The sequence below is a fragment of the Ictidomys tridecemlineatus genome, chromosome 5 (genome assembly GCF_052094955.1).
Source record: "Ictidomys tridecemlineatus isolate mIctTri1 chromosome 5, mIctTri1.hap1, whole genome shotgun sequence".
Classification (NCBI taxonomy): Eukaryota; Metazoa; Chordata; class Mammalia; order Rodentia; family Sciuridae; genus Ictidomys; species Ictidomys tridecemlineatus.
In genome coordinates, this window is record NC_135481.1 from 37,793,121 (window position 1) to 37,821,094 (window position 27,974).

Below are 27,974 nucleotides of genomic sequence, written 5' to 3' on the forward strand. Positions count from 1 at the left end.
GGAGGTGCAGAGTGGGAGGACTTCACTGAGGGAAAAACCCAGACAAGCAACCAGTTAGCTACTCACCGGAGGTCTCTTCCAGACGAACTGGATGGGGAACTTCTGGCTATAAAAGAGAGAGGTCTCATCTGGTGGGAACTCAGGATCCAGAAAAAGAACTTTCTTCTCTAGACATTTCTTGTGAAGCTGCTCAAATGTCTTCTCTTTCACTCCAATAATAGGAAAATTGCGGCTGATGATAGCTGAATAGATACCACTTGGGTGTCCACCACCGGCCTCTGTGGTCTTGCCCTGGGCCGGGTGGGGAACAGGCCCTGGGGACCTGGGCTCGGCCCCTGTTCGTTGGGCTACAGTTGGATTAATGACAGTCGGCATGGCAGGCAACTTTGAAAGGTAGAGCTTTTTAAAGAAAACAAGAGATAGCTACCTTCAGAGAAAGGAAGCAACCGAAAAGGGGAAGATGGAGTGATCCTGTCATCTGAGAGAAAAATGTCCACATCCAATTTGAAGTTTAAGATCCATCAGAAGTTCACCTGGCTTAGGTCCAGCTTAAAAAAAAAACTGAGCTGTGATCCTGAAACCATAAATTTTCCTGAGGAAGAAATATTAAAGGAGTTCTGAGCAATTTTTACCTGGGGGCTCCTACCAGCAGCATGCATGCCAGAGGGAGAGAAAGAGAATGAGGGTTGTATTTCAGTGGCCTGAAGAAGCTTGAGCCAGGAAAACTAAAAATAGATGTGAAGAAAGATGGTGAGTATGAAACAGGCTAGTGCTGGACTGCATTGTAAAGGGAGAAGATCCTGGTTAGAGAGATTTTGAGTTGCATTAAGTGCTGGTGTTGTCAGGAAATGAAAGGAGAATATCTGAGTGAGATGAACATTGAAAATCAGCAAAGAGCTGCTTATGCATTGTTATTGAACAGTTATCAGACTATCAAACAATTGGCCACAAATCAATGGAAAACAGTAAAAAAACTAGCTATAATGTGAGATACTGAATTCTAGGGGAATATTCTGTGCACGTTAGAGAACATGATTTTTAGTTCCTAAAACTCTAGGATATCAGAACATTATTCAGTATTGGATTTGGCATCTCTTCTAGAATGTTCTGGTGTCAGCGCTGAGTGGAACTGTCTAGATAGAAAATGCCACTCAGCAGAGTCCTCAGTTGAGGAAATCCCTGTCTCTTCTTGCCCACTTTACTCAGGCGTCTCTTGTCTACCCATCCCCAAAGTAAACAGTGGGATCAAATCTGCTACAAAAAAGTGCTTCTGAGTAGATTATAGTGACTATTCAGCCATGCCACATTAGGCTTTTCAGACAAAAATAGATACTAAGCCAGGTTGGCCATCAAGTCCTGGGATGTCATATCCAAGGAGCTGGTTTCAGGGCTCCTAGATGAGAGTGTAAGTGCACGAGAAGGGAATTGCCTGCCTTGTCTTTACTCTGTCTTCTACCCATGATAGTTGCTCTCTAGGCTGAAAGGAGATGGCTACATCCCAAGTCTGGCCCAGTGGGGACTTGTCCCAGACTGCAGCTATGCCTGTTCCTCTGTGACCAGTCTCAATATTGCAAAAGTAGAAGCTTTGGAAGGTGGGAAGTGAAAGTTGGCTCATTATCCCTGAGCCTGGGTTATAACTTTGAGAAGCCCTGTGTCAAGCACTATAGGGGCTATTAGCCTACCCTTCTGTCCCTCCATAAAATGCCCATGGATCTTTACTACTCTTTGAGAGGCAGAATAGAATTAGAACAGTCTCTGGAGGCTGACTGTCCAGATTCAAAGTCCGAGTTGGCCACTTAGTGGCTGTGCCTGTATAACTTTGAGTTACCCCTTCCTTTATCTTACATGTCAATCTTCTCACCTAAAAAATGGGTATGATAGAAGTGGGGTTGTAGTTCAGCGGTAAAGCACTTGCCTAGCACATTGAGGCACTAAGTTTGATCCTCAGTACCACATAAAAATAAATAAAGGTACTGTGTTCATCTAACTAAAAAATATTATAAAAAATGGGTATGATAGTCATTCCTTTAAGTATTAAACAGGTTAATTCATGTCATGCATTTAAAATAATATCAAGGGGCTGGGGTATGGCTCAGCAGTAGAGCACTCGCCTCACACATGCAAGACCCTGGGTTTGATCCTCAGCTCCACATAAAAATAAATAAATAAAATAAAGTTTAAAAAAATGAAAAAATAATACCAGGATTGTTTTAAGCACTCAATAATCAGTTGTTGTGACACCTTCACTCATTGTATTAGTCAGTTTTCTGTCACTATAATAAAATACGTGAGATAATTAAGAGAAAAAGTTTATTTTGGTTCACAGTTTTGGAGATTCCAGCTCATGATCAATTGGTCCCATTTTGGGGGGCCTGTGGCGAGGCAGCACATCCTAGCAGGAATCTGTGGCAGAGCAAAATTGCTCACCTCCTGGCTAGGAGGCAAAAGAGGAAAAGGAATGGGCCAATGTCCCACAATCCCCTTCAAGGATTCATACCCAATAACCTAAGGACCTCCCACTAGGCCCTACCTCCTAAAGATTCTACCACCTCTCAGTAGGGCCACCCTGGGGAACAAGATTTTAATACACGGACCTTTGGTGAACATGTATTTGAACCATATCTTTTATTGATGCAAATCCGCATTCACTCCATGAGCATTTACTTACTGAACATCTTTCCTGTACACAGCACAGGAATCTAGGTGCAATCTGCCCAGGTTTGTGTGGTGGTGTCTCCAATCAGAGGCTTGCCTATCCACATGTGCTAAAACTACCCCTAAAAATATTGATGTTCACCCTCAAATTTACCAAGGCCCAGAAAGCAAGGGTGGAGTTTCCTTTCCCCACCATCGTTACTTTAGCCCCACCCCAGTGCTGAAATTCACAGCACTGACCCACGTTTTATTGTTTTAGCTATTTAACTTCCTGCTTGCCCACAAGACTATGAAGATGGGACTAGGTTCCCATTCCACCCTCAGGATTAAATATACAGAAGGCCCTTAATAAATGTATGTTATATATCTGCTGCATGAATTTCTCTGTGAGTGCAGAAATTTCTTGTACATAAGGTCTGCCAATGCAATCACAGTCTCTTGGCTGATTTGAGAGGAGCTTTTCTGGGCCACACACTTGCTGAACTTTCTTTCCTCAGCTGTTTAAGCCAGCTGCATCTGTTAGTAACAAGAATGAGTATGTGACAGGGTAAGCCTTTTGTCAGAGCAGGGTGGGAATATCCAGCACATAGAGGGCAAGGTGCTATTCATTTTTATCAGTTGTTGTGGGTAAAATGTTCTTTCAGATGTGTAGGCCAAACTTTATTCAGCTGCACAACTGTGGAAACTCATGCTATTATGGAAGAATCCAATCTGAGCCCAGGAACAAAAGGCAGATAATGAGCATATAAACAGCTGTATATTTCAACTCCCAGAAACCTCTTTAAGGATAAAAAACTATTTCCCTCTTTTTGCACTGGGGATTGAACACAGGAGTACTTTGCCATTAAGCTACATCGCAAGTATTTTTATTATTTTGAAACAAGGTCTAAGTTGCTTAGAGCCTTGCTAACTTGATGAGGCTGAACTCAAAACTTGTGATCTTTCTGCTTCAGCCCTCCAAATCACTGGGATTACAGGTATGTGCCCCCTTGCCTGGCAATGAACTAGTTTTAATAATGTATCTCATTCAAGGTTTCATGATAACTGTGGCAGGAATGATTTCCCCTGCACAATAGTGATGGCTAATGGCTCCTATCCCTGTCTTTTCTGCCAAAAAACCGCCCAAGCATTTCTTTGATTCAACACTATTATAAGCAACATATTTGTTTATAATACTTATCATTCATATATATATATCTTACATAAGGGTTGCAAAGATAGAACTCCTTAGTGATCACCAATCTGACAATTGGAGTTTTGGTCTCTCATGACCTTGATACATTTGAACAGTATTTGTCAGGTATTTTGTAAAATGTCCTCAACTTGGGTTTGTATGATGTTTTTCACATGATTTAGATTGAGGTTGTGGATTTGAAGAAAGACTATCACAAATGTGACGTACACTTCTCAAATCATATTTTAGTGTACTTGATATTGTTTTATTAGAGGTGATTCAAACTTTGATCACTTGGCTAAGTGGGGGCTACCAGGTTTCTCCACCTTTCCTTTTTTATATCCATGGAGTATTTTTATTTTATTTATTTTCTATTTTTAAAATATTTTTTAGATGTTGATGAACCTTTATTTTATTCATTTATTTATATGTGGTGCTGAGAATTGAACCCAGTGCTTTACACATGCTAGGCAAGCACTCCGCCACTGAGCCACAGCTACAGCCCCATAGAGTATTTTTAACCTGTAGAATAACTCTATAGGTTTGATTAACCCCACTTAAGACAAATTTGTTGTATTTTTAGTTAAATCACTGAAAACTCACAGAATGTAAATAGATTATCTATTTTATTTAACAAATAAGGAAATCAAAGCCCAGAGAGGCTTGATGGCATGGTCAGGATCAGTGAAACCCCACCACTAAATAAAATATAAAATAGTGCTGGGGATGTGACTCAGTGATTGAGTGCCCCTGCTTATTGTAGAACCAAGCCCCAGGTCCCCTGACTTACAATGAAGAAGCAAATGCATGACGGAGACTTCATTAATGGAATTAGGTATAAGATCTCCAGATCCTCACTTAGTCATGGCTTCCTTCCTTAATTAGGGAGGAATCAATACCATCAGCACTGCTAGAAACAACTGTCAAGAAACAATTGCCCAACTCTGTGTGACTTGCCACAGCACTGCAACCTTTAGCAAGGAAGGTTATAAAACGAGCAGATCAGATATCAGGTGCCAATGTCTCCTTATCTGTATTTCTCCTAGAACGCTGCTGTATTCCATTGTTTGTGGCTAATTTGGCAGTTTGTTTCCAGTGTTGCTACTGATAGCTTCCTACCCCACATCCACCAGGCTGAGAAGTTATTTTAGTTAAAGTGCCTTCTGGAATTTTGCTAACCATTTGAAGGTTTTAGTAAGTGAAAATCTAAAAATCAGAGTGGAATGCTTGATATTGTCATAGGAATCTCATTACCCATAAAGTTTTTACGTGTGGTTAACTATGAACTAAAAACCATATAGCTCTAGCTGGGCATAGTGGTGTGTGCCTGTAATCCCAGTGGCTTAGGAGGCTGAGGCAGGAGGATCACAAGTTCAAAGCCAGCCTCAGCAACTGTGAGGTGCTAAGCAACTCAGTGAGACCCCATCTCTAGATAAAATATAAAATAGGGCTGGGGATGTGGCTCAGTGATTGAGTGCCCCTGAGTTTGATCTCGGTACAATGTACCCCTCCCTCCCCCCCAAAAACAAAAAACCATATAGCTCTAGGGGAAGGGATGTAGCTCAGTTGCTTAGCATGTGTAAGGCCCTGGTTTTGATCCCCAGAACCATATAAATAAAATAAATAAATACCCTCCAGATATTTGTGTTTTGATTGCTTCTGCTGCCTATCATTATGATTTACTGATATTTAAGGAGATGTGAAAGTGAAAGTGAAGGAATCCTGCAGACTGAATTCTGTTGTTTTCCCTAAACCCAAGGGAATTCTTCTATGTAATCATAGCACAACCAGGACAATTACCATGCAATCAAAAGATTCCATTCAAAATGTTGCCAAACTGTCCCAATAATGTTCTTTATAGGTCCAGAATCCAATCCAGGATCACAACTAGGGTCATGTCTCTTTAGTCTCCTTCAATCTGGAACCATTCCCACCTGTGTTTTTGTGTGGCCTTCATGTTTTGGAGAGTATATGTTCTTTGAATTTGAGTTTGTTTTGTTATAACTTTTCTTAGATGAAATTACTCAGTAAATATTTTATCAAAACATTTCCGTTGATACATGTAGATTAATCTTTAATGGTTGCATAATATTCCACTACATGGAGGTACGATATTTGGCAAATCATCTATTAAAGGAGGGATGTTACATTTATTTCCAATTTTCTATAGTATAGACCATATTACAGTTAGTAGCTCTGACCATTTATCTGAAATGGAACTTCTAGGCTATAGTATGCAAATTTACAATTTTGATACTGCTGCAATCCTGAAAGATGATACTTATTTATAATTTTGTCAATGATGCACAAGAGTGCCTATTTCCCACACTCCCATTAGAACTGGACATTTTCATTCTTTTTTTGGTACTGGGGATTGAACCCAGGGGCACTTAACCATTGAGCCACATCTACAGGCCTTTTTATTTTGCGACAGGATCTCAGTAGGTTGCTTCCGGCCTTGCTAAATTGCTGAGACTAGCTTTGAGCTTGAGATTTTCCTGACTTAACCTCTCAAGCCACTGGGATTACAGGTGGGTGCCACGGCACCCAGCTTTCATTCTTTTTAATCTTGGCCAATCAGGCAAAAAATAATTTATTTGATTATTAATAAGGCTGAGCATCTTACATATGCTTATTTTGTCTGTTTAGTTTCTTTTGTGTTTATCTTTGCCTACTTTCCTGTTGGATACTTTCTGTTTTTAAGTGAATTTGTCAATTTATTGCTTGGCTTTTAAGTCTTGAAGGACAGATAAATTATGGATTCATTTGAGCTTTGCTACAATATTTGTTGAAACAATTTAACTTTCTCACATAAAATCCTGTTTCCTGTGAAAACATATCAAGAATTAGCCACAAGATAACTGAATATTGGTAGGTCAACTCAGCTGCACATGGATCTCTGGTATATAGCTTTCCACATAGAAGGCAGGTAAAGTATGAGAAGCAATAAGAGCAGAAAACAAAAACACCAGACAATGTTTCTCTGTTGTAAAGTGTTTCAGTATAGATTTGGGTCAAGGCAGAGCATTTCCTCACTAACTTTAATAGTTCCTGTTTTCTTTCTTCTTCCAAAGATATTTTAATGGAATAACAGACATGAAATAAATATTTGTCTAAAGATAGGTCTTAATTATTAAACTTTAATTGCTATTAAAAACCATTATTTAGGCCTGGGGATATAGCTTGATAATAAAACACTTGCCAAGTATGTTTAAGAATATGGGTTCAATATCTAGCACTACAAATAGCAACAACAAAACCCCCATCATTAATAAAAACAACAATAACAACAATAAAACCCCATATATTTATATTAGGAAAGAGCATTGGTTTTCAGGCTATGTTTTATTTTAGGTTGGCAAGGGAAAACTGAAGCTAGTATTCATGACTTCAGTTAATTTAGGAGTCTTCTTTTTTCCTTAATTGCAAAACATACACAAATAGGAGCAAAGGATACACATGTAGCTATGTCAGCTTTCATTTGGTGCAAAATTCAAACCTCAACTAATACAGTTAAATGTGACCATCAGAAATGTACAATGTTTACTGCATTTGGGCAGATTCCTATGTCAGAAAATAAAATTAGAAATAAATACATGCTATCCTCACTTAAAAAATGTTTTTAGTTCTAGATGGATACAATATCTTTATTTTTATTTGTTTATTTTTTATGTGGTGCTGAGGATTGAACCCAGGGCCTCATGTGTATGAGGCAAGCACTCTACCACTGAGCTACAACCCCAGTCTCCTATATTCACTTTTTAATCAATATAATCTATCAGTTAACCAATCACAGCCAACAGTTACTGAAAGTCAAGTGTAAAGGTGCTCTAGCAGATATAAGAGAAATATAACATGCTTTTAAGGAACAGAGAATCTATCAAGAAAAGACAGACATACTTGAGACATTATGGTACAATCCCTGAGAATGCATAATACACCACAATTATATGTGGGACAGCATTTCAGAGAATGGCAAAATCACTATTAATGGGCACTGAAGAGTTGGGGTGCTAGGGTGGTTACAGTGTGTGGAAAAGTGAGATGTGAATTGGGTCTGAAAGGGTGGTAAGATTTGTCTGGGTGGCGGGAGGATGCTGCAGCTCAGGGAGGGGAAGGCACAGAGGTGACATTTTAAGTAACTAAGTGGAGGAAGACTGATAAGAAAGTGTGCATGCTGAAAGTACTGAGGAGTTGAGGCTGTTCCAACAGATGCTGTGGTAGGCAACGGAAAATTATTGGGGTCTCCAGAACAGAGATCATTGTGATCCAACTGGTATGTTGTAATGTTCTACTCCATGCCAAGCTATATTGGAGCCTGAAGCAAAAGGAAAACTCAATAATCCTGAGGCTATCTTTATAAAAGATTTTGATGTTTTGTTCAGCATGACTTTTACAATAATTACAATTTTTAAAAATAGTACATTAAAATACTTCTTATCATGCCTGAAGCAAGTGCCTTACTTGCCTTCTCCTATTCCCAGCCTTGTTCTCTATTTTTGAAGTTCAGTGGTGAGGACATGGGTATTTATTGCATTATTATTAATTAGAGCTTACTCATTTTTTTTTAGAGCTTACTCATATTATCAATATCCTTAGGCAATGGGGCTGGGGATGTGGCTCAGGTGGTGGTGCGCTCGCCTGGCATGCGTGCGGCCTGGGTTCGATCCTCAGCACCACATACCAACAAGGATGTTGTGTCTGCCGAGAACTAAAAAATAAATATTAAAAATTCTCTCTCTCTCTCTCTTTCTCTCTCTCCTCTCTCACTCTCTCTTTAAAAAAAATATCCTTAGGCAAGTAGACAGTATTTAATAAAAACAATCAAATAATTTAAATTTTAAGAAGATTAATTTAGAACTTTTGAGCCTGAGAAGCAGGAAAGGGAAAATAATCCTTTGTGCTCCTGAGTAAATCTCTAGGGCAGAACAGGTCCCCACTGTTGTAGGGTATGCAGTACACACAGACAGGGTTATCTTAACCATGTCAATGTAGGCAAACGATAAATGTGGCACCAGACACTATTGTCCATTTGGAGACTGGGCAACTTCCCTGCTGTAGCCAGAGTGAATCTGCCACATTGGCCTGAGGCAAGCCCAATAAATGGGCCACTTGGGTAGGCTTGGAACACCTAAAAATCCATCCAGTCCTGCTCAAAAAGAGGCCACTCACTGGCCCACAGAGCTTACCACAGGGCCATAGTCCAAGAGGCAAGGAAAATTCACCAACTCTATTAATGTCTCAGGGCTTTGTGGGTACGTAGGAAGAGTTGTATTTGTAAAAAGAGTCTCAATCATTAATCATCTTAAAATATGAAATCTATTGTCCATTAGTATATAAGATTATTGACTAATGCAAGATTATTTTTAGCTAAGGAAACCAATTAGATTGCAGCACAAATCTTAAAAGAGGCCAAGGGAAGAACTGAAAAGATGCAGGCAGCTCCTTCTGAGCAACAACAGGGGAGCTTCTTTGTCATTTGATGTGGACCTCCCAGTCACAGCCAATATTCAGTGAAAGCTTCTCCAGGTTCAGGGTGGACGTTTTGTCACAATACATAAAAGCCACAGGCTGATCTTTACCATCTACATAGCAAGACAAAAAAAAAAAAAAAAAAAAAAAAAGAGGAAAAGTTTGACATATACTTAGGAGGGAAAAATATATTCTTCAAATCTGACATATTTTCTGACTCTATCATAAAAACTTACTTAGAAGAATCTAATTTTGGGGCTGGGGATGTGGCTTAAGCGGTAGCCTGGCATGCGTGCGGCCGGGGTTCGATCCTCAGCACCACATACAAACAAAGATGTTGTGTCCGCCAATAACTAATAAATAAATAAATATTTTTTTTTTAAAAAAAAGAATCTAATTTTTGTGTGTGCGTATGTGTGGTGCTGGGGACAGTACCTAGGGCCTTGCAGGCAACCTTGCCAGGCAAGCTCTCTACCCTGAGTTACATATCTCGCCTGAGAATCTAATTTAATAGCACTTAATTTTTTTTTAGTTATAAGTAGATATAATACCTTTATTTAATTTATTTATATGTGGTGCTGAGGATCGAACCCCATGCCTCACATGTGCTAGGTGAGCACTCTACCACTGAGCCACAACCCCAGCCCTAATAGCACTTTTTTTTTTAAGAGAGAGAGAGAAGAGAGAGAGAGAGAAAGAGAATTTTTTAAATACTTATTTTTCAGTTTTCAGTGGACATAACATCTTTATTTTATTTTTATGTGGTGCTGAGGATTGAGCCCAGCGCCCCACGCATGCCAGGCGAGTGCGTTACCGCTTGAGCCACATCCCCAGGCCCCTAATAGCACTTTTACTCATGAATTTCTATGATTTTTTTAAACCATGAAAAACCTTCATTGTTTTGAATACAGCCCTGGTTGAAAAGACAGTTTGACAAAGTGATGTGCCCAAGAAATTCAGTAGGTAAGGAAGGATATAATTCCCATCCTATGCCCCTCCATAAACTCCATCAACATGGGCAGAATTCACCAAGGCTTCAGATATCTAGATTTTTTAAAATTTGTTTTTTAGTTGTAGATGAACCATAATATCTTTATTTTATTTATTTTTATGTGGTGCTGTAGATCAAACCCAGTGCCTCACATTTGCTAGGCAAGTGCTCTACCACTGTGCTCCAGCTCCAGCACCCAGATATCTACAGATTAAAAAAGCATTCAGAAATACCTAAACTACTAAGCCAAGCCCCAAACAATTTCCCTTAGAAAAAATAAGGCAGGAAGCAAGAAGAAAGACCAGAATGGTCTTACTCACTATAGAGATTAGAATACTTGACCTCCACCAGTAAGTGCAGAGTCCATTTGAGCTAGACTCATGTTAGTTTAGAAACTAAGCATTTCCTCATGGCAGATACTTTCATGTTTACAAAAACAAATGCTGAGGTAAGAACGAACTGTTTCCTCACCAGATGAGTGGGTAGTCACAGAAGATGGCTTCTTCTTGAGGCCTAAGAACAAGATCTGCTCCACCACACATTTGCTGAGATAACGACCCCTCTCATCTGCACAACTGGAATAGATATAAATGGATTTAGGAGAAGAAGGATGGGGATTTGAATTAGTCACAGGTCAAAATCTCTTATGAGTTCCCTTCCATCTGTCCCTATGGAGTCATGATTCTTTCAGGGTCATATTGACTATGATGAAGAGATGAAAAAAGATGACTCTATGCCAAGGACTAACAAATCAATCTCCCTTTAACACCATTTGAGAAAATCACAGAAGTACACAAAAATCACAAATGTAACTGGGATATTGTAACAAATTATAAGAAATCAGGCACTTAATGAGTTGGTGGAAGGAATTATAAAAGCCCAAATTGCACTTTTTTTTTAGTTTTTAGGTAGTGGGGAATGAAATGAACATTAAAAAAGGAACACTCATGGAAGAGTAACTGAAAAATGTCCCAATTCATTTCTTTATTTTTTTTATTTTTTTTCCAATTCATTTCTTTAAATAATAACCAAAAACAGCAATGCATTTATTTGAGGATGCCTAAATATAGTATAAGTTATTTAAAAAACACACACAGCATCTTTAGCTGCTATTACCTGTTGATCAAAACACTGGAACAGAATGAAAATTTTCTGTGCAAGAATTGGTTCTGGTGGAGATACTGAAATGAATGGCCATCGTCGAGATATAACTCCCCCACTGCAGAACCCTGTTAAGTGAATCAGGGAACATGTTTTATGTAATAGAAAAAGAATGTCATCTCCCAAAGGGACATAATTTTGAAAATGTGAAAACTTATGTCTGTCAAACAAAAACTTAGATTTGCTACAGTTATGGAATGTCCCCAAAGTCCCATGTGTTGGTCCTCAGCCCATGGTGTTATTGAAAGGCACAGGGATATAGTGGTGGTCTTCAGGTCATTGGGATTGTGCCTTTTGAAGGAGACTGTGGGGACCCCTGGGTGGCTCTGCTCTGCCATGTACTCCCTATCATGATATGCTACCTCACCTAGGCCCAAAAGCAATGAGGCCAACTGAAATATTTTCCAAAAGTGAGCTAAAATAACCCTTTTATTTTTATAAGTTAATTATCTCAGGTATTTGTTTTAGCGTAGAAAGTTAACTAGCAATATTTAAGCTGCACAAAGTAGTCATACAAATATCTAATATATTCAATACCCAATCACTCTCAAATAGATAATGAAACAATATGAATAGAGAAGTCACATAAGAGGTGCACGAAGAATTAAACCTTGTTGGAAGAAATTTAAACTATGAATGAAGTATGGTCAGGGGCATCCCTGAAAACACTATCCCAGAATGTGACAACAAGGTCAAGAAGGTTCACAGAATGAAACTGATGTTAAAAAAAAAATCAGAATATAATGGATGAGGATCAACTATCTCTAGATCTTCCATTTCGAGAAAGGTATCTGGTGCCTACTCTTTTCGGCAGAAGGGCCCCTTTGCATATCATACAATGTCATAGCACTCCATATGGCAGATTAAGATTATTGGCAATACTTGATGTGCAATGGATTTCTAGTATTTTGCATTTATTCTGGGATTTCACATGGGTCCCAAATCCCTAGTTTGGCCCACAAAGACATGCCTAAATGAAACAGAAAAGAAAGCTATAACTTAATTGTTTTACAATGCTAATATAAATAAGGATAAGTATTATTATAATACGAGTAAAAATTTATATTTGGCCCTATATTTTGGCACATGGCCAGGAGAGAAGTCTGATACAGGTTTCATATGGCTTAAAAGATCTTCTTAAAAGGACAAATCAGATCTCGATCCTACCAGGCTTTACTTGGGGAGATTTCAGTTGTTTGAGTTACCTGATGAGAAGTCATTTAGTGGGGTTGGGGTCCCTGAAGTGGTCCATAGTCACAGGTACCCTTCTGTGAGAGAATGAGTTTCAGAGCTAATACACAGCCTATGATCTAATGAGCTTTTAGCCCAGCAGTAATCACTGCTCAGCTAAAAAGAACCAACAGTCAACTGTTCAAGAAAGACTCTTTCCCCAAGTTCTTTTAAGACAATTCCAAGAAGGGCAGACTAGCTAGGCAATAATTCAGAAATTATTTAAAACTTTGATTTCTAGATAAACACTAGAAGTACCTATCTCCATAGGTGGGGCTCACCACTTTTATATGCTATCAGACTTTTTGAAAGACTATAAAGAGACACAGAAGTAATAAAAAGTATAACCTATTTTCCCAAATACCTCAGTGCTGACAGCAACCCGGAGTCCAAATGAGGAATTAGTCATCCAGCCTGTGGATTTTCCTATAGTTGTCTTTATTGGTACCACACTTCCACCGCGTTGAAATACTGGTATCTACAGCAGAGCAACAATATCAGGAAAGGTATTTGTATAAGGAAATTTCAAAGTAGAATTTAAAAATATTTCATTATATAAGATTCCACTCTTTATAAGTACAGACTCTAGGGCAAGATAAATTTGTGGGCATAGAGGTAGTATATGTGGGGATCCTGGCATTAAAAAGAAAGAGCACAGCAACAAAAAAATGGTTCATTTTCCAATTACTAGGGAAGCTGACTACCCTTCACTAATTTATCACATATACTTGTTTTTGCTGCTTTTTCTTTTTCTTTTCTTGTTTTCTTTGCAGACTGGGAACTGAATCCACGGTCCTGCACATGAAGGCAAGTGCTCTACCACTGAGCTTCATCCTTAGCCCTTTGTGGGACGGAGTCTTGCTAAGTTGTCCAGGCTGGCCTGGAACCTGTGATTCAGCCTCCTATGTAGCTGGGATTACAGGTGTGCACTAACATGTCCAGCTACTGTTTTTTCTTTTAAATGATTAATTTTATTTTGCACACTCTATAACTGGCCTTTCCTATGTTGTAGTTTAACATTCTCATAAATTATAATAAACATGTTTACTTCTAGAGCCTTGCTAAAGACTTAATTTTTCTAAGTGGTATATGTATGTATATGTAAAGTATTTCTTGGTTTGGGGAGATGTCTTTTGTTCTTTATCACTGTACCAGAATACTTTTTGCTCTCTGTTTCTCTGGATCACCAGAATGACTGACTCAATTCTGAGGGTGGATTTGTGAAACTGCTTCTGTTATAGCTGGGCATGGTGATGCATACCTGTAATCCCAGAGGCCCAGGAGGCTGAGGCAGGAGGATTACAAGCCCAAGGCCTGTCTCAGCATCTGAGCAAGGCTCTCACCAATTTAGGGAGACCCTATTCAAAAAAATAAAAAGGGCTGAACATGTGGCTCAGTGATAAAGCACCTCTGGGTTCAATCCCCAGTACCCCCCACCCCCAAAAAAGAAAAGAAACCTCAACCACCACCAAAAAAGCAAACACCCCTCCACAAACTGCTTTTCTTATTCATATCATCAAGGGTAATTTAAGTGACTCTAACAACATCATGTGGGCATGGCCCTCATCTCTCAATCTTCCGGAATGCCACTTGGCAGGGAAAGCCTGGTAAGAATCACATGAGGACTTGTACTTTGCTGTGGTAAAGTGTTAGCAATGAGAAGAGTAGAAGAACATATATGAAGTTGATAGTGAGGATGAAGTAGTTAAAATGTCCCCCATACCTAATTCGCAGTAGGCAACAAGAAGTAAAGAACATCTTATTCCTCCCCACATATCCCTCTCTAATTGGCCAATTTCTCTGTTCTGTTTTTCTTCTTTTTTTTTTTTTTTGGCTTGTTTGTTTGTTTTTAAGAGCACAGTGTTAAGTTAAAATGGAATGGGCTCTAGATGAGGAATCAACAGACTTGGGAGCTTGTCTCATTTCTCCCAAGATTTTTCCTACAATCCAGCTGTCATCCTGGACAGATAAGTTACCTGTAAGTGTAAGGTATTTAAGTAGATGATTATTAAGGTTTTTCTCTAGATCTGAAAGTTAATATCCAAAATAACTTTCTTTGTTTTTAATATCTTTATTTTATTTATTTATTTTTATATGGTGCTGAGGATCAAACCCAGTGCTTCACATGTACAAGGCAAGTATTCCATCACTAAGCCACCACTCAGCCCCTGAAATTATTTTCTTTATAAAAAAATCACTGTTGATAATTAAAAAAAAATCACATCACTGTCTATTTATTAATCTTCACTATACTCAGGGACTATGACAGTGCTGTGATTTAGCTATAGGAAAGAACTTCCCTTTGGAAACTCAAAACAGCCTGGATAGGCAGGCCCCTTTGATGCTAACATCATACTGATATTACTCCCTTGGGCTGAGAGGCCCAGGATCATGCCTGAAAATTCATGTTTTTAACTTAGTCTTGTAGAAGGACATTCTATATGGCATGTGTTATAATCACTGCATTTTCTGTTTTTAGTATTACTTTTCTTAGACACACAAATGTAAACATATGGGTAAGAGTTGTTTTTATCCCTGATATTTCATACCATGAAATCTGAGTATATATATTTTAAGACATTTTTCTTCACATTTTAACAGCATTATTGATATAATCATATATATTTCACATTTAGAGTATACAGTTAAACAGGCTTCAGTATATTGGTCTTGCAACCCTCACCACTATTGATTTTAGAATATTCTGATACCCAAAAAAGAAATCTGTACCAAGTAGCAGTCACTCTTCATCATACCCCAATTCCTTGCCCTGCCCCAGCCCTAAGCAATACTTACTAATCTACTTTCTGTTTCTATATGTATATGTTATTATGCAGAACACTAACATTCTTGGTTTTATGATACAGGCACACAATATAGACTGAAGGTCAGTATCCCCCTAAAATTCATTTGTTGAAGTCCAGTCCACAAGGTGATTATATTTGGAGATAGGACCTCTTTGGAGATGATTATGTAAAATGAGATCACAGTGGTGAGGCCCTGATATGATAGGAATAGTGTCTTTATAAGAAGAGACAGGAAAGGGTTAGGGCTGGGCCTCAGTGGTAGAGTACTTGCCTAGCACATGTGAAGCACTGGCTCGGATCCTCAGTACCACACAAAAATAAAGGTATTGGGTCCATCTATAACTAGAAATATATTTTTTAAAAAAAGGAGAGACAGAAAGAAGTGCCTCATTAGGAACTGCATCAACTGGCATTCTCATCTGATCTGGAAATAGAAATTTCACAATTGTGAGGAAATTAATTTCTGCTGTTTAAACCACCAAGTTGGTGGTATTTTGTCACAGCAATCAGAGCAGACAAATACAACACAGGTAGAAATAATATTCTGAAAATAACTTACAGTATCCAAGGCAACTGGAATTTTCATGGTACATCCTCCTTTCCAATGAGCAAATGTCTTAGAGTGATACCAGATCTAAAACAGACCCCAGTGAGAAAGAGTTTATGAGTAACTCTACTCACAACTTACTCATTAAAATATTCACTTAACTGCATTTCAAATAACCAGAAACTAAAATAAAAGGAGATAAGTGGGGTTTTTTGTTTGTTTTTGTTTCATTGTGGTATGGGGAAGTATTTTTTTAAATTATTTATTTATTTGGGAGGGAACTGGGGATTGAACCCAGAAGCGCTTTACCCCTGAGCTACATCTCCAGCCCCCCCCCCCTTTTTTTTTAAATCTTGGGTAGAAGTTAGGAAGAATATGTATTTTTAAGAAGATCTGAAAGAGTGGGACTTGATGGCTCATGGTTATGATCATAGCTATTCAGGCAGCTGAGGCAGAACAAGTTCAAGTTTGAGGCCAAGCCGAGCTACTCAGTATAACTCTGACTCAAAATAAAAAGGACTGAGGATATAGCTCAGAGGCAGATGCTTGCCAAGCACATCCATGGACCTGGATTTGATCTCTAACATGAAAGGGAGGGAGGGAGGGAGGGAATGAAGGAAGGAAAGAAGGAAGGAAGGAGCAAATCTCAAGGGACTATGACTAATTAATTTAATAAAGGTCATTTGTTTGCCCATCTGTACATTCAAAAGTAATTACACCTGTAATTCCAGCAGCTCAGGAGGCTGAGACACAAGGATCATAGTTCAAAGCCAGCCTCAGCAACAGCGAGGTACTAAGTAACTCAGTGAGACCCTGTCTCTAAGTAAAATTCAAAATAGGGCTGGGGATGAGGCTCAGTGGTTGAGTTTCCCTGAGTTCAATCTCTGGAACCAAAAGAAAAGTTATTTGCTAAACAACATAACCACTATGCCAGGTGCTCCACATACATGATAATTAAGATGTCTAATGAGTGAAAAGGCAGTCCTTGACCTCCTGGGTTTTATAGCTCACTTGGCTTATAAAAACTTAGTGCTTCTAGCAGTAAATGAGATGACAAAATAGAAAAAATAACCAAAATAAAGAAAAGCACGTTGCAGGTAAAGAGATTGCAAATGAGGCAGCAGAAAAGGAAAATACCAGAGAAAGAATAGATCTGGGACAAAAACAAATTGAAACATGGATTACTAATATGGTATCACTTTTTTACACAGTATAATTCAGAGCTAAGGTTCTAATTCTTATGTGAGATCTCTATCAAGAGGGAGCCAGTTGCTGAAGTATCAAAAAGAGCCTATAAAGTAATTTGATGGAATAAATCCTTAAGATATCATTAGAAGGAGAATGAAAACAAAAACCTTATTTTCTCTCTTTTAGCCAGTATACTTTCTGGCAGCCAGTGTTGCAAGTTCACCTTGTGGGATTACCACATCCTTTATATAGCAGAGTTGTTTAGTCTGTTACCATCCTGTTGTGAAGGTGACAGAACTGTGATTTGACCATCATTAGCCATAGTGAACGCTTTTATTTTGGGGGGTTGGGGGGATTACTGGGGACTAAATCCAGGGATGCTTAACCACAGAGTCACATCCCCAGTCCCTTTTATTTTTTTTTAAATTTTGACACAGGATCTTAATAAGTTGCTTAGGATCTCGCTAAGTTGCTGAGGCTAGCTTTGAACTTGCAGTCCTCCTACCTCAGCTCCTGAGCTGCTGAAATTATAGGCATGTGCCACTGTGCCCAGCTGCCACAGTGAACTCTTAATTCAATAGGGTCAAACCTACTGCAGTCATGATATATTATTCTTGATTGGATTCAATTTATTAATATTTTGTCAAGGATTTTTGAGTCTGTGTTTGTAAGAACATTAGCTTGTTTTCTTTATGTTTCTTTTATATGTCATTCTCTGGCTTTCTCTCTCTCCTCTCTAGCTAATCTCAGTAGCTTCAGATAAAGCATTGGTGGGGATAAAAGGTAAACTGATTCAAACAAGATTTGAGCATTGTCTTGTCTACCACCATAACTGATTAAAATGAGAGATACAAGGTTTGTGCTTTGGTGCCATATCCAAAGATCTCCAATTTAGGAAGGGTATAACTAGTATAAAATTCCACAAAGGACCAAACCCAGAACTCAGTCCCAGGTTCCTAAGCAAGTTCTTGCTGAGTGCCAACTATATACCAGGTATCCACTTAGTTCACTAGTGAACCTAACAGATGAAAATCACTGCCTTCGAGGAGCTCACATTCCAATAGGAGAGGTACATAATAAGAAAATAAGTAAATATACAGAATGTTAGATGGTGGCAAGTCCTGTGAAGAAAGAGAAAGGCTGGAGAGGCCTAGGGAGCACCAGGAGCAAAGAGAGAAGTCTATAAACTTAAACAGGTGGTCAGAGACAGCTTTGCTGATGAGATATTTGAGCCCAGACTTGGAGGAGAGGAGATGGGCCCCATATAAATATGGGTAAGAGTGACAGTGTGAATTTCAGACATCCAGCTCATTTAGTGTGAAGTATACTGGCCAGCTAGTCAAGATAAAGAAGCAGGTATGGCAAGAATTTTTTTTGGCTTTTTTACCCAAAATTTGTGAAGATGTTGCAAGAGAAACAATCACAGAACACTCTGATAAAAAATGAAGGAATATAGTTCAAAGTCACAACAATGTGTTTGCAATGATGAATCATTAGTAAAAATTCTTGGCTAAGTTAGAAAGGGAGCCAGTTTCTCTTAATAGATACCTACTGCTTTGTTAGAATAAACTTGAAAAATTCTCATCAGACATGCTCAGAAGGACCATTTATTTAGCTGTTGCTGTATTTAATGTTTTCCTCAGGTTTCTACTTGGCAAGGGAATCTTTGTAAAGATCCCTCAACTTCAGAACTTCAAATTACTGGAGAAACCAAGAGGAAAGACTATAGTTCATAAACACTCTGGAGAAAAACCTGGTTAGTCATATCAATAATAAAAAGTGTAGGTAGCTGAATGGTGGCCACTGAAAAAGAGTTTCTTGACATGGTAGTCTCAGTCCAGCCCAGCACCCTGCATGGCTCTTTCCTTTGTGTGCTGAAGCCTGGGGTGAAGCTCTAGTTCCTGAGGACTCTCCCTAGTCTGTCTCCTTTCTGCTCTTCATTCCACACCCTCTTTCCCTAGTCTGGGGCACCAAGTCTCCGTGGTCTCTGCTCTGCAGAAAAAGGGTTGTCCCTGCCTCACCTTTGTGCTCTGCCTAAGTTCACTGCCCTGGGCTCTGGTAGGCCGGGACAGTTCATATAGTAATAATAATAAATGACAATAACTAATAAGATAGCTAAGGAAGGTAGAGATGATAGAGGGAAGTCATTGTTGATCTTGATCAATTTGGTGAGTACTGGAGACAATTTTTGGTACCAAAATTTAGGATTCAAAGGGAGCCAGAATCAAAGAGCAAAGTTTCTTTTCTTTTTTTTCTTTTTTGGTACTGGGGATTGAACTCAGGGGCACTCGACCACTGAGCCATATTCCAAGTTCTATTTTGTATTTTATTTAGAGACAGGGTTTCACTGAGTTGCTTAGCACCTCGCCATTGCTGAGGCTCGCTTTGAACTTGCAATCCTCCTGTCTCAGCCTCCCGAGCCACTGGGATTACAGGCGTGCGCCACCGTGACTGGCATAAAGAGCAAAGTTTCTTTACTTAAGTTTCCCACCAGAGTCTGATACCTCATAGTAGACAAAAGATTTTTTTCTTACCCTACCCTCAGTGTGTTTAAGAACTCACTTAAGCAAGTCAGGGTGAAGATGAATTCTGATCCTTCTTGGGGCCATCACCTATTCATTTTTCTATCACCTGGCCTCCATTAATTTCTTAGCCTAAGTGGACAGTGTCATGATTTTTAAAAATCATCAGTTATGGCTGGGGTTGTGGCTCAGTGGTAGTGTGCTCGCCTAGCATGTGTGAGGCACTGGGTTCGATTCTCAGCACCACATAAAAATAAAGACAATAAAGTCCATCAACAACTAAAAAAAAAAAATCTAAAAAAAATTATCAGTTATTACAGTCATTTGGTGTGTGTTCACCAAAGCATTATGGAGAAATTTAGTTGCTTAAAGAAACAAAGGGATGAGAGAGATGAGACTTGAGATATGTGACTAATTGTTATTAGTCTTACCTCATTTGATCTTGGCAGAAATACATCAACCATGGTGGTTTTTGGTTCTGTGACTGGATGAACCAATAAAGCACTTCCTTAAGAATGGAGAAGAAATAAAAGTTAGTGTCATTACGAGAATTCTTTTCCTTTAATTGAACAGTATTGTGGTTTTTATTTTGTTTTGTTTTGGTATGGGGCTTGAAAACAGGGGTTCTTCACCACTGACCTACATCTCCAGCCCTTTTCATTTTTTTTTTTCCTTTTGAGACAGGTCTTGCAAAATTGCTTAGGGCTTGGCTAAATTTCTGAGGCTGGCCTACAACTTGCAAATCTCCTGTCTCAGCCTCCTGAGTAGCTGGGATTACAGGTTATGGGCCAAAATGCCTGGCAAAAAACTACTAGACTGTAAACTTCTGTAAGGCAGACTGTGGTGAGTTAAACCAATGATTCATCAGAGAGATGCATTGTTGGAAAGAGGACAGGGGCTCAAATAGGTGACTGTTATTACCCATCATTAATCCATATATGGAATATCAGGATTATAGGAAGGAACCCTGACACAATTTACTACAGTATCATTTTGTGCTTAACTTCTGGTGCACCAATAATCTGAAAGCACCACTGTATCTCTCCATGGCTTTACTGTTTTCTTTGAGTGATGCTGATGATAGTGAGTCCACAACTGTTATCCAGAATTGTGTCACTGTGGCTACTCAGGTTCTTTTGCTTGGGCAGTTATCATTGGGAAGGCTGTAGATGCAAGTATTATTAAATTTTCTTTGATCTTGCCACCATGCGGGTAAAAATTCATCATTTGTAAATCCTTTTATTCAATAAATACTGATTGCCAGGCATGTTGATAGGCTCTGGAGATAGAGTGGCAGATAAAACAAGCATGATCCCTGCTTTCATGGAGCTTATAGTAAATGAAGACAGATATTAAAAAGTAATTGAAAGATAGAGTTAAGACAAATACCAAAAAAAGCAAAAGTACAAAGCAGAAGTTTTTTTTAATTCGACAGACTGACTTTGATGGAGGAGAACAGTCTAAGGTATAAGAAGGCAAGGAGTGGTCAGGGAGGTTTCTCCAAGGCAGTGATTATTGAGACCTAATGTGTAAGGGATTGAATCTAGGAATTTGAACATGCCATCTGAGTGCTCTGCCACTGAGCTACATTCCCAGACCAAGGACTCTATTTTTTTAAATATTTTTTTTAGTTATTAATGGACCTTTATTTTGTTTATATGTGGTGCTGAGAATCGAACCCAGTGCCTCACACATGCCAGGTAAGCCCTCTACCATTGAGCCCCAGCCCCAGCCCAATGACTCTATTATTTAACACTGGAGGTTTCCATTGTTTGGCATGTGGTTACCTTTTGGGCAACTCAATGTTTAGTCTGGCTTTTTGAGCTTTGTCTCTAAGATAATAAACTTCCATTGTTGAGAGCCACAGCCAAAGGGGCCCCAGCAAACTTCCAGCTGCCGGCTGATGATTGGCTCACAGCGGCCCCAGCAACATCTAGCTGATTGGCTCCTCTGCGGTGATGCTCATTGGGCTGTTTCCCTGCCCTTTCAGACCACGGAGCTGCTCATTGGGGGACTTCTTTGGCTCCACCCACGCGACTCAGCCAATCGGCCTCAAGAGCAGGAGGATTGTGGGAGGTGGAGAGGCTGGTGTTGGGGTGAGAGGCTTGTGGGAAGCTGGTGGTGGCAGTTGGGCTCTGAGGGTTTTTCTTGAGGAGCTGTTTTGTTTGGCGTGTGTGGTTCTAAAAATAAAGTTAGTTTCTTTTGACAAGTGGCTCCTGAATTGTACCCAACCATATTTGGCATTCCATGTTCTGTAATTGATGGTTAATCCTTGTTAAAGAGGCCTAATACTGTATATGAAATAAACTCTTCTGGTTCTTTACTGTATCTATATGATTTACTTTTTGCCTACTTCCTTCCTTGTAGTGGTCTCAATAGGCTTAGAAGAGTGAACACAAAACAAAAGTTTAAACTATACCTACAAATAGAATAGATTTATTTGATGTTGGTAAGAATAATACTGTGAGTGCTATAATTACAACAGAATAGATCTGCAATCCTACTAATGCATTACAAATCTTGATGAAGGAATTTATTTTAATTTTTTTAGTTTCATTGGGATTAGGATTTTAAAAAGTGCTCTCATAGTAGAAAATTTAATAGAAACATAATTATAGTGTTTGTAATTAATAAATGCTCACCCAGCATGTATTCATCTTCCACACCAAAAGTCTCTAATTCATCTGGGAATTCTATCCACAGAGGCCTGGGAAAGTGAAAAGAACGTTTGTTACATTTTAATGTAATTATATGTTTTTTAAGATTTTTTATATTTTTAGTTTAAAAACTATACAAAGGAGGACTGGGATGTGGCTCAAGCAGTAGCGCGCTTGCCTGGCATGCGTGCGGCCCGGGTTCGATCCTTAGCACCACATACAAAGATGTTGTGTCCCCCGATAACCAAAAAATCAATATTAAAATTCTTTCTCTCTCTCTCTCCCTCTCTCGTGCTCTCTCTTTAAAAAAAAATGTTCTAAAGAAATATTAAGAATTCTAGTACCTGCCACTTTTCCTTCTGATTGTTGAGCACTAAACATTACTCTAATGTGCAGAGTCAGAGCTTTATGCAAGTCCAAAAGTCTAACATCTTTGGATATGATTTTATAATGATGATAATTCTGTGCTTTTAAAAAAACATTTTTTTTAGTTGCAGATGAACACAATACATTTGTTTATTTATTTTATTTGGTGCTGACGATGGAACTCAGTGCCTCACACATGCAAGACAAGTGCTTTACCGCTGAGCTACAACCCAGCCCCTCTGTGCTGTTTTATTTTTGTGTTTGCTGCTTTCATGCATCACTTAATCACTATATCTTTGAGAAGAACTGATGTTTCTTGTTTTCAAGCTGGCATTATTTTTGGGGGTGTGGGGTTAATAAATTTTGAGTATTCTTTTTTGATTGTTATTGTTTTGTGTAATTAGGATGTATTTGGGTTCATAAACAATAAAACTGTCAGTATATATCTACCTGGATATCAACTTAATGGTTCTAGTCATTTTTCAATTACATGAGGAAAGAATATCTTCTAATAAGCAAAATTTATTTTTAGTTTATTCACCAGCCTTTATAATAACATATTTCTTTCCTACAGAACAAAACAACAGTATACCTGGGTGATGTCTAGAACCTAAAAGGGAAACTTCAAACAAATATAGATTCTTGAAACCTACCCAAAGAGATTCCTAGAAAGTTTTGGAGGTATAGCTTTTAAAATCTATAGTGGAAAGCTCCCCAGGTGATACTGATTTCATCTAAATTTAGGAACTTCTGATCCTGAAGTCTTGGTGAATTGTGTATGCTGGTATGTATCATTCCCTAATCTAGAAAGTTTTTTTTTTTATATTTTGCCTTCAAAATAGAGTTAAAATTTATAAACAAATGCTCACCTCAAGCTTGGAACAGTTTAGTCCTAAGAGTAAGATAAAGAAAAGCCTAAGACTGGCAGGTAAGTTATTCTTTCTGAAAAGATGCTACTGTCAAATAATGGATTCCTTCAGTCACTTCTTTATTCTTTGAGATAGCTCTATTTTTGCCTTTCACCTAGCATGTACATTTAATCACAGTAGTAGGGGGTCTAGTTTTTTTTAATCTGTCTTCGACAGCCAGAATCACGTGCATAATTGGTAGTCAAGAAGCTCACTGGAACTTGATTAAACGTGAGGCTTTTCTTCAGTTTTTCTTTTAAAATCACTGCACAATTAGTCTAGTCCATAATCACTGTGAGAGAATTAGGCTGCTGCAGTCCCTGAATGGATGATGCATTTTTACCTCATGACTGGTTCAGAAGCCACATGTGCATGGTAGAACAGAGAATACAAATAGGGTAGGAGGGTGTAGCGTTCTCTGATGGCTTCTCGGATAAGTTTGGTGTATTCCTCCCCAAAAAGCCAGGGTTCCCGCCGCTTGGTGTTCATGTTAGCATGGCCACGGAAGAAGGGTTGGTAGGCTCCTGCCTGGTACCAACGCACCAGCAGTTCTGCATCTGGATTCCCAATGAAGCCACCCACATCAGCTGGTTAGGAAAGAAAGGCCAAGTAAGGCAACCAGACTTCAAATAAATGATGTACAGGGTAAGATAAGGTCTTGATGACTGTCCAGAAAAAGGAAACATAAGTGCATTCAAAACTATGACCTCAAAAAGGGGAGCACATTATATAAAACGGCCTCTCTGGAGATCTGACAAAACACTTTTGAACACTGTCTTCTTGTTAAAAGACCAGAAGATTATTCCAAAATCAATACTCGTATATATTCCTGAACTCATATTACCTAAAAATCATAAAATGTTGACTTGATTTATTGTTATGTGTGTGTATTGAAAGGAAGGAGCTGGTAACCAACTTCCTTTGGAAGCAACAGGAAAACCAAGATAAAAAATAAAAAACTAAAAAGAAGTAAATAATCAGAATTAGAAGTTTAAAGCTGGGTGTGATGGCATACGCCTGAAATCCCAGTGGCTTAGGAGGCTGAGGCAGGAGGACTGCGAGTTCAAAGCCAGCCTCAGCAAAAGCTAGGCGCTGAGCAACTCAGTGAGACCCTGCCTCTAAATAAAATACAAAATAGAGCTGGGGATGTGGCTCAGTGGTTGAGTACCCCCGAGTTCAATCCCCAGTATTAAAAAAAAAAGTTTAGGTAGAATTTCATGCTGAGTCCTAGAGTAGGATATGTATTTCTTGTACTATATGTGGACCAATACCAAAAACAATCAATATAAAAATATAATATTAACTTGTTTCTATTTCTGCAGAAAACAAGGAAAAAAACTGGAACTGCAGTCACATTGAGCAACTTTTAACCTTTATCCACAGAGAATTCTCAGGATGCAAGGAAGGTACACTATCAGACACACTTATTTTAATTAAATTTATCTTTCTCAAGAGCATATCTTTTTTAAAAACACAGTTAAAATATGTCACGGAATTTACAATCTGCTAAGAATTTATTTCTGTTTCCTCCTTCTTATTATTGTTATTTTTTAGCAGTACTAAAAAATTGTACCTAGAGTCTTGCACATGTTAGGTGAGAGCTGTACCACTGATATATCTCTGCCCCACACTAATTTTTTTAAAAAATATTTTTAGTTGTAGATGGACACAATACCTTTATTTTGTTTATTTAGTTTTTTTTTTTTTTATGTGGTGCTGGGGATTGAACCCAGTGCCTCACATGTGCTAGGCAAGTGCTCTACCACTGAGCTATAACCCCAGCCCCCACACTAACTTCTGATTCACTAAATTCTTTGTAATTCTCTCTATTTTTTTCACTTAATTTTTTTTTTGGTAATTGTAGATGGGCAAAATACCTTTATTTTATTTATTTTTATGTGATGCTAAGGATCGAACCCAGTGCCTCACACATGCTAGGCAAGAATTCTGCTACTGAGCTATGGCCCCACCCCATACTTTTTTCACATGCTGCATCTAAAAAGGAAGTGATGAAAGAATGAGGAAAAGAAGTACTCTTTGGTGCTTCCCTTTTCTCCTTCTGAGAAATTGATTCTCTGTCTTAAATTTGGGCAATATACAAGAAGTTCTGAAGCATCCTGCTTTCACTTTTCTCTCTAATCTGCTCCCCTTCACTTTCTCCTGTTTTCTCTTTCCCATATTTATCCCAGCTCAAAATAGCTAAGGAGAAGAGTTTTATGACCAGCTTTTAAGAAACATTTCATTTTTCATTATCTCTCACTTTAAGCTCCAAGACAGAACTCATCTTACCTCCACAAAAAGAGATCCCAGTAATGCTGAGAGTTAGTAACATGGGGATAGAAATTTTCAGGTAACTCCATTCTGCTGTGTTGTCACCAGTCCACACTGCACCTTTGATCACCAGTAAGAAAGTATTAAAAAAAATCACAAGTTAGTTCATGTTCTTAATTTCATATTTAGAGTCCTGATTATTTACTTATGTATTTATTTGGTACCAGGGATTGAACCCATATGTTAATGCTTAATCACTGAGTCACATCCCCAGCCCTTTTTAGTTTTATTTTGAGACAGGGTTTCACTAAATTGCTTTAGCCTCACTAAATTGTTGAGGCTAACCTTGAACTTGTGACCCTCCTGCCTTAGCTTCCCAAGTCTCGGGAATAATAGGTGTGTGACACCATACCTGGCCTAGAGCCTTGATTTTTAAGACAAGCTACTAAAAAGGAAAATAGATTTCTTACCTAAAAGTAAATAATTGATTTATACAGGAAAATGTATTAATTTTCTAATATAAAAATTTATTAAAATCCACAAATCATTCTATGAAAATATTCTGAAATTATGCATAGTTTTGATTTTTTTTTTTTTTTTGTGGTACTGGGAATTAGAACCCAGGGCTTTGTGCATGCAAGGCAAGCACTCTACCAACTGAGCTATATCCCCAGTCTTTTTTTTTTTTTTTTTTAAAGAGCGAGTGAGAGGAGGGAGGGAGGGAGGGAGGGAGGGAGGGGGAGAGAGAGAGAGAGAGAGAGAGAGAGAGAGAGAGAGAGAGAGAGAATTTTTAATATTTATTTATTTCTCTATTTTTTTAGTTCTCGGTGGACACAACATCTTTGTTGGTATGTGGTGCTGAGGATCGAACCTGGGCCGCACACATGCCAGATGAGCGCGCTACCACTTGAGCCACATCCCCAGCCCTATATCCCCAGTCTTATAATTCTTTTTATGAGAGCATTACAGTTATACATAATAGTTGGTTCATTTTGACAAAATCATACATGCATAGATTTTGATTTACTCTAAGTCCTGGAAGCTCCCCTTTCTCAAACTCCCTCCCCCAGATTCCTTCCTCTACTCTACTGATTTCCCTTTTGCTTATTTGTTTATTTTTCATTGGTGCTTTATACATAGTATATAAAGAAAGATAGAATGCACTGTGGTATATTTACACATGCACATAGTGTGATTTTGTTAAAATTCATTCCTATTTCCTTCCCTTTCTCATCCTTCACCCCCCACCTCCTTTTATTCCATTGATCTTTCCTTTATCTTTATGATATCCAATCCCCCTTTCCCCATATTTTGCACTAGTTCCCGTGAAGTATAATTCAAATATGATTATAGGAGGAATATTTTAAAAAATAAATTTTATTGAGATGTCATTTACATACAATAAATGTATCTGTTTTAAGTGAAGAGTTTAATGCTTGTAACCACCACCATAAGCAAGGCATAGAACATTTCCATAATTAGTGAAGTTCCCATGGGTTTCTTAGCAGTCAACAAATGCCCACTTTAGGCAACTTACTCATGTGATTTCTATGGTTATAGATTAGTCTTTTCTGGAATTTTCATACAATGGAAACATAATATAAACCATATTATATTTTAACATTTTTTTACTCAGCATAACGTAGTTTACTATTTTTTTATTTTCTGGGTAGCATTCCATGATATGGAACATATGACAAGTTATTTATCTATTTATCTATTGATGAATATATAGATTATTTCCAGATTTGAGCTATTATAAATAAAGATACCATAAATATCTTTGTGTAAATCTCTGTGTGATATGTTTTTATTTATCTCTGGATAAATACCTGGGGATAAAATTGTTGGGTCTTATGTTCAGCATATGTTAAACACTTCAAGATAATTCCAAACCTTTTAGGAAGGGTTGTACCACTTTAGATTCTCATAGCAATATATGAGAGTACCAGTATTTTTAATTCTAGGCACTCTAAGGAACATATAGTGGTATCTTTCTTTTGTTCTATTTTATTTAATTTTTTT

General features: G+C 38.3%; 2 protein-coding genes across 13 annotated transcripts in view; both read right to left on the minus strand.

Moving 5' to 3' along the window:
• Capn3 (calpain 3) overlaps window positions 1-1,895 on the minus strand; it is a 44,870-nt gene extending 42,975 nt beyond the window's left edge. For 2 of the 3 annotated variants that reach the window (XM_040275054.2, XM_005316456.5), the window contains exon 1: window positions 67-1,892. In XM_040275054.2, the coding sequence (XP_040130988.2) occupies window positions 67-375 (309 nt within the window). In that variant the 5' untranslated portion in view covers window positions 376-1,892. Of the gene's footprint in view, window positions 1-66 lie in introns of all 3 variants that reach the window. The other variant, XM_078048946.1, reaches the window with a different exon arrangement.
• Window positions 1,896-6,949: 5,054 nt separating this feature from the next.
• Ganc (glucosidase alpha, neutral C) overlaps window positions 6,950-27,974 on the minus strand; it is an 88,369-nt gene continuing 67,344 nt past the window's right edge. For 5 of the 10 annotated variants that reach the window (XM_040274001.2, XM_040274000.2, XM_040274002.2 and 2 more), the window contains exons 17-25: window positions 25,968-26,069; window positions 24,022-24,265; window positions 22,390-22,454; window positions 20,179-20,255; window positions 16,050-16,124; window positions 13,048-13,161; window positions 11,409-11,521; window positions 10,764-10,867; window positions 6,950-9,414 (exon numbers count right to left, since the gene is read on the minus strand). In XM_040274001.2, coding sequence (XP_040129935.2) covers window positions 9,305-9,414; window positions 10,764-10,867; window positions 11,409-11,521; window positions 13,048-13,161; window positions 16,050-16,124; window positions 20,179-20,255; window positions 22,390-22,454; window positions 24,022-24,265; window positions 25,968-26,069 — 1,004 coding nt within the window. In that variant the 3' untranslated portion in view covers window positions 6,950-9,304. Of the gene's footprint in view, window positions 9,415-10,763; window positions 10,868-11,408; window positions 11,522-13,047; window positions 13,162-16,049; window positions 16,125-20,178; window positions 20,256-22,389; window positions 22,455-24,021; window positions 24,344-25,967; window positions 26,070-27,974 lie in introns of those variants that run through there. The other 5 variants (XM_078048934.1, XR_013438506.1, XR_013438505.1 and 2 more) reach the window with 5 other exon arrangements.